The 12,062-nt window shown below is 36.2% G+C and overlaps 1 protein-coding gene across 10 annotated transcripts in view; it reads right to left on the reverse strand.

Annotated features, from left to right (window-relative positions):
• Positions 1 to 347: 347 nt before the first annotated feature.
• The window catches only part of KLHL13 (kelch like family member 13), a 262,857-nt gene continuing 251,142 nt past the window's right edge, over positions 348 to 12,062 (reverse strand). For all 10 annotated transcript variants that reach the window (XM_055122452.1, XM_055122448.1, XM_055122451.1 and 7 more), the window contains 2 exons: positions 4,668 to 4,781; positions 348 to 1,933 (listed from right to left, as the gene is read on the reverse strand). In XM_055122452.1, coding sequence (XP_054978427.1) covers positions 1,446 to 1,933; positions 4,668 to 4,781 — 602 coding nt within the window. In that variant the 3' untranslated portion in view covers positions 348 to 1,445. The remainder of the gene's footprint in view (positions 1,934 to 4,667; positions 4,782 to 12,062) is intronic.

Genomic DNA, 12,062 nt, shown 5'->3' on the forward strand with positions numbered 1-12,062 from the left:
CAGGTTGGTTGCATGCAAGGCAAGTACATGACCCACTGTGCTATCACACCAGGCCCTGGCAGCTCTTTTGTGGAAATCAAGGACAAATAAGCATTTTCCACAGCCATCTTCTACAACTAGTATTGAATATTGATCAATGAGGCTAAATGGGGTCAAATTATTTCTTTTTTTGAATTAAAGTCATCAACATATGTTCATTAACAAAAACTGTTTAGCGCTCTGTTGTGGTCATTTGAATCGTACCATATATATATTTATTTATTTACTTATTTTTTACCATATATATTTTTAAGGCATTCAACGAAAGAAAGTCAAATTAGACAACAATAGAATGACACACACCAAAATGACATTAAATGCTTTTTTTATTGAACACAAAGATAAAACATGGAAGTTTATTTCAACTGAGCAAAAGCAGTTCACCAGGTGAAGCTGCAATTCTTTGTACTAAATAACCTTACAAACTCAGAGTATACAGAATACTTATAATATGTCAGTCACCTCAACAGCAAAGGAGAAAATGTAGATTACAGTTAGGAAGGTAAAATTTGGCCAACTGACAAATTTGGGTGCCGCAAATTTCTAGCCCTTATCCACTTATGTTTAGTCTGATTCTACACATGTGTGTTCCCACCTTAATGGAAGCTGCATTTCTGCAAGAAAATTTCAAATTAATTTCTCACATTTATTTGACGAGCCAATCTCTCAAATTGTGTTTGATTTAAATATGTGTGTGTGTAAAAACCCCAAACCCTTATTTCTAAGTAGAGGGGTCATGCTGTTTTGCTTTTTAAATTAGTAGTGGTGAATTTCTGTTATCATTTCTCCTGCTTGTCTATGAAACCTTACGTGTTCCCATTGCACCCATACAGACAGGTGAGTTGACAGATATGTCAAAAATACTTTATGAAAAGAGGGAGGTAGCTCATGCGAGTTGGCAACCTTGTGTCTACTGTTTTCTGTTGGAGCAGGTGCCTCCCTTTGACATTTTATAGTCAAAGATGAAAGGAAAACATTTTACTTTGAAGCCTAGTTAGCACAGTTGTACACTGACTATAATCCACCTTCAACTTGGTTTACTGGGTTTTCAAATGCAAGATGACAAATACCTTACACTCAGCACACAGCATCAAAAATTACTGAAGAAACATTTTATAGACAATACCTCAATTTTTTTCCTTTTTTTTTTTTTAGTATATGTTTAACAACAGCTTCTATGGGATAGTTTTTTTTGGGATGTTTTTGTCACCACTTTATAAACACTCTAAGCCAAACAAACAGCACAAATAACATCAATGTCATTTTTTCCCCAATATCTGTATCAATTACTGGAGGCTAATCCTAACATACACTACTTAAGGGGTGGGGAGCGGGATGGGGGGAATAAGAGAATTCAGGACACATTGCAAAGATAGGACTATAGCATTTTAGTTGTAGGGATGATATTAAGGTGCAGAAAGAGGGGATTCTCTAGAGGGTGATGGTGTGGTTTCTTCAGGTGGGAAAACTGTGAGTGTGCAGGCTCGGATACCACCCAGGGACTCTGGGAGATCAAAAACTTTATGCCACTCATCTTTATCCGGATCATACTTCTGCACTATCTCTACCATACAACGATTATTCCAGGAGTACCCACCGACCACATAGATTTTGTTTTCAAAGACAGCAACCCCAACATCGCTCTGCCCTCTCAACATGGCAGCAATGGGGGTCCACTGGTCAAGGATAGGTGAGTAGTATTCGCAGCTTAGGACATCATCATAATCACTTGTTCCTCTGAAGTGATTGCCGCCGATGACATAGAGCCTCTCTCCCACTGTACACATGCAGTGCAGGCCTCTGACGGTGGTCATCGGCGCCTTCTGAATCCATTTGTCAGTATCAGGGTCGAAGCACATGAGCTCCTTTTGGAAAGTGTCGTGAGTAATTCCACCTAGAGAATGAACATAGCAAGCAAGAGAGAAACAGGTGATGTTAAGAACACAAAAGCAAACTAAAGCTTCTCTTTCATAAAAAGGGAACTCTTGGCCATGGACTGGAACATTCTATAGCTAATAAAAATTCCGCCACTAATACAGTTTCCCTAGATTAAAATTACATAAAATAAAATGGTCATTTCTTCCAGAAACAAAAAATAGAAATTCAATTATTGCAATGACTTTCTGAAACAGAGAACCACAGGAATTAGGGGGCTGTCTTGAGGTCAAGAATGTAGCTCAGTGACAGAGCCCTTGCTTTTCACATATGAGGACCTGTGCTCAATTCCCCAGCATCAAAGCACAAGGGACTTGACTAAGTGAAAGTATATTTTGAATACTTTTGGAACTGGGTCTGAAGGAAATCCCTATTGTACAAGTATACAAAGCATCACCGAATCCTTTCTGTATTTACAACTGCCACCCTCTAGATATTGAGAACTGGGCTTAGGCACTTTAAATTCTAGATGACTCTTCTGTCACTTACTAAATATGAATATTGACTGTAGGATCTACTATTAGGATTGTGAGTATGGAGTAAAGTAAATCAAAATGCTTTGAAAAAGTTGAATGTGTTATAAAATGTACAAACTTATAAGAAGATTCAGAGAGACACGAGGTAAGGTGCTTGCTTTGCAGTGCATGGATACAATGCTTGGCGTCCCATATGGTCCCGAGATCCCACCAGGAGTGATTCCTGAGCACAGAGCCAAGAGTAAGCTCTTAGGTACAGCCAGATGTGCCCCCAAAGCAAACAAACAGCCAAGATTCAGAATTGTTTGTTTTTGTTGAGTTTTTGGTGGGTAGGGTAGTTAATGCTGAGTATGTACGAAATTTTCTGTGTACAACATACAAGAGTTTACTATTGATTGCTTGTGTCCAAATCAACAATAAATTGTATTCTTTAATTACATATAAATGAATCTCTACAATAAAAGTATCAAACTTTAAGTTCTCTCTCTCTATATATACATATATGTATATGTGTGTATGTGTGTGCGTGTGTGTGTGTGTATGTATATGTTTGGGACCACATCCAGCAGTGCTCAGGGTTTACTCCTGGCTCAGCACACGGGGATCACTCCTGGAGAGGCTTGGAGTATGACATGGGATGCTGGGAATCAATCCCAGGTCACCTGCGTTCAAGGCAAATGCTCTACAAGTGCCCTGGCCCCATGTTCTGCCTATTAGGGAGGGAGCTAAACTAACTCTCCGTTCTCTCATTCAGTGTTCTATTATCTGCTGTCCCTACAGCAACCACTGTTTCTCTCTCTGAGTTTTAAACTTTGTTCCTGTACTTCATAAAATTCCAACAACACAAAGCAGTGTTCTTTGGTTTGAAAATCTACTACAGTTTCTATCCCATCATAGACTGGAAAAGTTATTTATGCACTGCATCTAGTTATTATATATTATGCATTATATATTGTGCATTATACCTAGCTATATCAAAAGACTCGAACAACTCAATGGCATTTTCTTCCCAGAGGAGTTGGAGGCATCCTAGCTTCGCATATAAAATAGGTAGATAGTGTAAATCATTGATTAGTTGAGCATATGATTTCCTGAATGACTCTTTCAATGTAAGATATCCCACAGTCCCTCATAAATTTAAAACCAGAAACCTGCCAATCACACGTTCTGGCCTTTCACTGATCCTTTCAGATTATAAATTTCATAAGGCACTATGTTCAGAGACTTAGACCACAAATATCATATTAATATATTTGTTTTCTAACAATATAACTGCTGGCCACGTAACAGCAGGCAATTGAAAGGGAGAAGAGCTGTCAAAATAGACTATGTCTGTGCTAAATAATAGTAACCTGCTTAACAAAGAAAAATTGCAGTGCCAGAGATAAACATTATATTCAAATAAGACTCCTTTCTAGAGTCTATGAAAATATGGTTTGACCTCAACAATTAGAAAATAAAATTTCTTACTGGAACACTGAGAGCTAACTGCAGCTGTTTCATAATTTTTAATAAGAAAAATACGTGTGCAAGTGAAAAATATCAGTAAATAACACAGAATTATATTATTTATGCAATGGCACCAGAGTAGAACACTACTATAATTCTAAGAAAAAGAGAACAATGTCCTATAAATTGCACTAAATGACAGAATGAATATTATGCAATATAGATACATCAAAAAGTTTTATGCACAGAAAAGCTTAGGTATTACATATGAAAACATATTTTCTCATAGTTTAGTTTTTCTGCTTGTTTTTGGTTTTGTAGTGCCGGGGATTGGGCCCAAGGCTGCTTCGCATGCATGAAAGGCATTCACCACTTTCCCTTTGTGCCACATCCCCAGCCTATTTTAAGTACATTTTAAATAAACATGTATTAAATGCTACTATAGAGAACCTGAATGGTGGTTGTTAGATCCCAGACTTGTAGAAAATAGACTATGAGGAATGAAAGACAAATTGGAGAGACTGAACATTTTCCAGTTAATTCAAAGTTATCCACTTACAAAAGAATTGGTCTCCTACTCATCTTGTGAATATATAGAATATCAAAGGCATTCATATGTAAATATATGTGCAAAATATCTTCGCAATTAACATAAATTATACTTTGATTACTCATTTTTCTGGATTATTGCTAACATTATATGGAAATATGAAAAATATTTAAAGGTTTATGAATTATATTAATTGCATTCCTGTTATAACTGTTTACCTGAAATATACATTACTCCTCCATACACAGTTCCAGCATGGCCATAGTGTGGCTCATTCATTTTGGCAACATAGGTCCATTCATTTGTTTTGGGATTGTAACATTCCACTGTAGCTGTTATTAAGAAAGAAAGAAAAGAAACTTAGGTATAATTTTGAATTTACTAATCATATTGTATTTCGGGGAAGCAATAATAATGTTTAAATAATAGACAAATTACATATTATAGGTATGAGATATCATTGGAAACTTTCCATGTTAATTATAAAAACTATATTAATGATATTGACCATCAATAGAAGTTGCATTAGACTAGTTGCTTAAGGTAATAATTTAAGACACACCCATCACTGCAGAAATTGATCAGGTTTATTTTATTCTACTATCTTGTTACGTTTTTATAATTTGACATTTTTCTTATTTCTTTGTTCTAAATATACAGGATGGTGAAAACTGAGAGGGAAAAAATCAATTCTTGTCCCCTATGTTGGTACACCATATAGGAAACAAAGGCTAATAGATATAAAGTAAAATTTTAAGTTGAGAATGAAAGAGTACACACAGCCTGGTGTATGATCTGGTACCTGATGCTTTAATTTAGTTCATACTAAAATTAAACACTATAATCTTTCACATTTAGACATTGAGGCCAACATATGAATTGGCAACATTTTATTAGTTTTTTTTTTAATTAGGAGCATTTTTATAATAAACTTATCATCTGTAAAGAAACTATACTGGAGAAGTAATCTCAACTTATTTAAATGTCAATCTGTTAATAACCTCAAGAATAAAATAATGGTAGTCCAGACAAAAAGAAAAATGTGGTCCTTTCTTAAAAGACAAAGAAATAAGGTTACTAGGAGGACTTCCTTCAGGAACATGAAGTGTAAACTGCCTTGAAATATTTATATTATTTACTGCAGACATTGTCCAATTTCTTGTCACCATACTTTGCTCTGCTTTTATTAACAGGACCACAACATTGCTCAGAAAAGCACTATTTCAAATATAAAGCTGAATTTAGGGGGCTGGAGCAATAGCACAGCGGGTAGGGCGTTTGCCTTGCACGTGGCCGACACGGGTTCAAATCCCAGCATCCCATATGGTCCCCTGAGCACCGCCAGGAGAAATTCCTGAGTGCAGAGCCAGGAGTAACCCCTGTGCATCTCCAGGTGTGACCCAAAAACCAAAATAATAATAATAATAATAATAATAATAATAATAATAATAATAATAATAAAATAAAACCCTCAAAAAAAAGCTGAATTTAAATTACTAAGCTCCCTTGAAACTGTTATGGGTGTGGCAATAAAATGAAAATTTACATCTACTGAGTTGAGTCTATTTGATCAAGACACTGGGAGAAAGCCCTGTTACTTGCAGCCAAATGCAATCTTGAATTAAAAAAAAATAACATGAGAACAGACAAACTGGAGAAATAAGGTCATTTTCTATTCAATAATTTAATTTTTTCATAAAATTAATCATGCAAAGGGGCTGGAGTGATAGTACAGCGGGTAGGGTGTTTGCCTTGCATGTGGCTGACCAGGGTTAGATTCTCAGCATCCTATATGGTCCCCTGAGCACCACCAGGAGTGATTCCTGAGTGCATAAGCCAGGAGTAACCCCTGTGCATCGCCAGGTGTGACCCAAAAAGAAAAAAAAATTAATCATGCAAAGCATTTGTTTTTCTAATAAGACAACGTTATATCACTTCTCGGATCCTTTTTACAGTTATTTCTGTTTTGAATTTTTTGTCCTATTTCAAAGAGTGTTATTGTTTTTATTTTGAGTTTTGAGCTACTCTCATGTTAATTTTGCTCATTAATTCCAGGCTTGGATCCTTACCAACTCCATTTTTTATAAAATCTTCCATCAAGTAGCAAATATAAAATTTTTCCTTAAAATAAGGGTGTATCTCCCCACTCAAGACTAGTGACAAGCAAAAATAGTCATATACTTTAGTACTGCTTTGTTTGTTTGTTTGTTTTTTACTATTTTCGGTCACCAGGTATCTTCTTTAATGTACATTTCCATTAGCCTTTAGCATGACTTTCATCTAATTGACAAGCAAAGTCCTACTGAATGTACACTATCATTTTTCTCTCCACTTAGAGAGGATCTAGCATATTGATTGAAACTTGGCATCAACAAGTAATTAATGGTAGGGCTTTATCTGATTAAAGAAAAGTCTAAGCACAAATCCTAGTATAAAAGGGTTCTAAGGGACTTCGAGATATCTTTTCTTTCTATTTGCTGTTAAAAATAGGTTCTATACTTAATAAAAACTTTGCCTTGAACCTAATGTTTTAATGTTTTGCCTTGAACCTAACTCAGTATGTTCTAATGCAGTTTCCAATGTTTTCTTCTTTATTCTTTTTACAGTGTCTAGGAGTTTAATAGCTATGGACTCTTTACTATTATTGCATTTTTCCTATGTAGTTAGATCACAGTATACTTCTGTCAGTGAGTTAATTGCATTTTTTCCTTGTAAACTTTATAAGAATCTATCTATACTTTCTCATACAGGAGCCCCTCACTGAAAAACCACAATAACTATATAGTAGTTAATGATCCCTGAATGTGTCTTTTTTGAGCTAAAAAATGCATCTCTTTTAGCCTTTCTAATAGATCTTTGATAACCTTTGATTTTCTCCATGCAGAACTGTTGTTTTTATTAATAAAATCTAGCGGCTTGCTCTTTGCAGCCCGTGTTACCCTTGAAGATGTATCTCTCTGTGTCTTTGCTTATTTACTGACCCTGTTCTCTCTTGAACACCTATCTTCAAGCCTTTCTTCCTGCCTTTCTACTCTGGAGAATCACATGTTCTCCCTTCAACATATATTCCTCTCTCTCTCTCCCCTCATGTCTAAATAAATTTTGTTCAATAAAAATTATCTTGCTTCACACACATACACACAAATCTATAGTAACTAGCTTTCAAATACAGTACATCTAACTCAGTCTTTCCTTTCAGTCTTCCCCCTTTTCTCTCCTTTTCTCTCATTTGTTCATGCCAAATATTTAACTCTAGGACTCAGGTGAGCAAGGCATATACTTTACCATTGTGTTACATTCTTCATCCCCTTCTTTCTATTTAAACCCTTTCATTGAATGAATTTGTGGGACCAAAACTTATAGTACATTAAAAAAGTGTGTGTGTGTGTGTGTGTGTTTGTGAGAGAGAGAGAGAGAGAGAGAGAGAGAGAGAGAGAGGAGAGAGAGGGGGAAGGAGGAGGGAGAGGGAGAGAGGGAGAGGAGAAAGAGAGAGGGAGAGAGGGAGAGGAGAGAAAGAGGAGAGAGAGAGAGAGAGAGAGAGAGAGAGAGAGAGAGAGAGAAGAGAATGCCAGGCTAGGTGTGTGTGAGCCTGGCTTACTGCTGAAATGGAATTCCTCAGAAACACTGATTTCCTTTGACATTGGGTATTTTTCTTTCCAAAATAAATGTTCAATAACAACAAATTAATAAATGTTGGGGAGTTTCTTCAGTAAGCAACTCCTTACCAACTGGCACTGTAGGATTCTAAAGGTCACTGCTCACTCACCCTCACCCCACCTAAGGGAGCCATCATTATCAAAATGGTTTTCTTCAAGCCTAATCTCAAGGAACAATTTGGTTCTATATTACCCCTTGGAAATAAGTCTGTACTTTGGTGGGATCATCAAAGATAATGAGCAATGTGAAATTGTCCCTTATGAAATATGTAAAACTATAAACCAAAATATAATTCTAAACTGGTAATGGCTCCAAGTGACCAGATGCTAAAGGTGAGTCTCTACACTTGGGGGATCATAAAGCTTCTGTAAATGGCCAGAATGTAAATATTTTTGGCATTGCAGGTTGTCGGATCTCTGATTATAAATATCAGTAATCTGAGGCTGGAGTGATAGCACAGCGGGTAGGGCATTTGCCTTATGCGGTCGACCCAAGTTCGATTCCCAGCATCCCATATGGTCCCCTGAGTATTGCCAGGAATAAGTCATAAGTGCAAAGCCAGGAGTAACCCCTGTGCATCGCCAGGTGTGACCCGAAGAGAAAAAATAAAAATAAATAAAAATTTTAAAAATAAATAAATAAATATTAGTAATCTTACTGAACAGTTATTTGGAGGAAAAAAAACCGTAACATCTTTCCTATAAGTTATTTCACTAGAAGCTTGACATTAATATTGAACTGGTGAAATATATCTGAACTGCCATATTTCTCTTCAATATAAAAACCTCAATGGTAGAACAACTCTTTTGACATAATTTTGAAAGATTCCAGAAATAACTGATTCCTTTTTCACTTCAGTGACAGCTACTCTAAGCTCCCTCTAGTTTTCCATTGTACGCTGTGTTTTTTAAGGGATTCCACCTCAGCAGTAAGACAGGCTCACACACACCTAGTCAGGCTCACACACACACACAATAACAAAACACACACACACACACACACACCCTACCATTTTTTATGTACTGTGAGTTTGGTTCCACACATTATTCAATGAAAGGATTTTAAAAGGGCAAATGTGTTAATATGATAGGGAATACCTTCTAAATGCAGCCACTGTTTTCTTTCATAATTGCATATAGACAATGCCTATTGGATGTACAAATAAAAATGATGTTTTGGAACTAATGAACTTGCTATGAAATGACTTTCCCATAAATCCGTTTTTTCATGGCACTCGTTCAAAAAGAAGTCTAGGTACCAGAGAGATAGATAGCTTGACTGCCTGGAGCATATGCTTTTCATTCGAAAGGCCCTGTTTGGATCCCTAGCACCTCATGTTCTCTCCGTCATGAATGAGGAATGATGCCTGAGCACCACCATGGTGGCCCAGAAACAAAACCAAAAAAGAGGAAAAATAAAAGAATAAATCAATACTGCTTCTGAGCAGCAGGAATGTTAAAAACACAGCCTTTGGTATGTCTGAAAACTTGAGCAATTTTCTTTGGAAGAAGTTTCAAAAAGACTGCTGCCTGTGCCATGGTTGATGCTCTATAATTTGTAAAATAATTAAGATTATCTTATAGAGGTGCTTTTTCAGAGACAGCACCAAGTCACTGCTTACATTCTCTAGGTATTTTCAAATACCATAAATCTAAAATTGTATAATACCATGAAAATATTGTGTGTGGGTTGTTTGGGGAGTCTGAAATGACAATTGTATAGCAAGGGTGATGTCTCAAAAGTTTTTATAAGTCTGATTTATTTAAATGATTTGAGAATCTTATGTAATTTATGACCTGAGACTGGTCCAACAATCTACAGTCTAATCTCTGAAAGAAAATCACTGTGATAATGAAAAAAAAAATCAAGAAGTAGGGAAACTTCAATAGCATTCAAATTGTGTAAATACCAAACAATGACTTAAGGGAGTATTGTTGGGTTAATATGGTAGAATTCTCACTTTCCCCCAAATGGATTTATATGCTATAAATTATAAGGACTGAGCAGTTCTTTTGCTACAGAAATAATTCTCAGAGCCATTAAACTACCATCAAATTCTTATAATACTGATGGAATATTCTGATAATTACTTTGAATTTATTTAGAATCAATGCCAATATTTTAAATTTCTTTGGCATTATGGAGCCTTGAAACACTGGTCAACAATGAGAACTGTATAAAAGAGAATAAGTAAGTTCTCATGTAAAAAGATCAAACAATGATTATAAGAGACAGAAATGATAATGACAGAAATGACATGATAGAAAATGTGGTCGCTGTGACTTCCTTTTTCGACAGCTATCTTCTTCCAATTTTATCTAAAGTAACTGAAATATGCCTTCTAATGCTAATTTATGTTATCAAGTATCATTATGTTAATGGTACTTGTGATCAATTTTAGGATTAGAAAGAAAAAAGATGACCATGACATAAAGCTTATACCAGTGTACAGGAAAGAAATTATTGAGTATTTCACTGAGTGACTTTTTAAAAGGTGCCTGTCATTTTGGACAGGAATAGAGTGTTGAAAATAAAGGTGATAGGTGATATACGTGATAATCTTTCAGAATCTCTATTGCAAATCATAGGCCCAACAAAAAGAGAACGAGAGAGAGAGAGAAAGAGAGCAAAAACTCAGAGAGACAGAGAGCGAAAGAGACAGAGAGACAGAAACGTGGAAGAAAAGTACCTGTGGGGAGAGGGAGAAAGGGAGAGAAACTGGGGATGTTGGTGATGGAATATGTACATTGGTGAAGGTGTTAGAATATTTAATGACTGAAACCCAATTATGAATAATTTTGTAATTGTGTAACTCACTGTGATTCCATTTTTAAAAATTAAAAATAAAATAAGAAGAATAAATCTTGGAGGAAACATAATTATGATAATCAAAATAAGATAAAAAGGGCAACTGTCAAGAAGGCAGGCTGGTGGGGGTGGGAGCAGGGGCAGAAGGGAGGAACCTGGGAACTTTGGTGGAGGGAATTCCACACTGGTGATGGGATGGATGCTGGAACATTGTATGTCTAAAACTCAACTATGAATAACTTAGGCAATCATAGTGTTTTAATAAAATAACATAAAAAAACTAATTCTCACCAGTCACATACTCAGAAAACAAATTTGGATTAACATTAAACTTTGTATATATATTCATATATATATATATATATATATATATATATTCTTTTTGGGTCACACCTGGCGATGCACAGGGGTCACTCCTGGCTCATGCACTCAGGAATCACCCCTGGCGGTGCTCACAGGACTATATGGGATGCTGGGATTTGAACTCGGGTCAGCCTCATGCAAGGCAAACGCCCTACCTGCTGTGCTATCACTCCAGCCCCAAAACTTTGTATATTTAATTGACAAAGAAAACGATCTTATTCCATTGCCTCTGACAGGCCACAGATTATGCAAGAGTCAGACACTTGTAAAATGGACTTAAAACTGTACAGCAGGTCAGGAAGACAACTTAAGTGGCTTATTGTATGCTTCACATGTGGGAGGCCCGGTTTCCATTTCTGGCACTATATGATCCCCAGACCATAAGCAGGAGTGACCCACAAGCACTGCTGAATAGATCACAAAACGAAAGAAAAAAGAATGCCACAAAAACAAGCCTTCCCTAACCCCCGCCCAAGTCTGTTCAGTAAAATATTATGAGCGACTTAAAAAAAAAGAAAACGAGGAAACATGTCGAACTTTCGCCCATGATTCTATTAAAATTTAAAATCAAGGTACAGTGGGTAGGGTGTTTGCCTTGCATGTGGCTGACCTGGGTTTGATCCCAGCATCCCATAAGGTCCCCAAAGCACAGGCAGGAGTAATTCCTGAGTGCAGATCCAGGAGTAATCCCTGAGTATTGTCAGGTGTAGTCCCCAAACAAAATAAATAAATAAAATTTGAATTCAAAAATAAATTTTGCATTTGAAACTTCACAGGGAAGACAA

Source organism: Sorex araneus, chromosome X (assembly GCF_027595985.1).
Source record: "Sorex araneus isolate mSorAra2 chromosome X, mSorAra2.pri, whole genome shotgun sequence".
NCBI classification, from domain to species: Eukaryota; Metazoa; Chordata; class Mammalia; order Eulipotyphla; family Soricidae; genus Sorex; species Sorex araneus.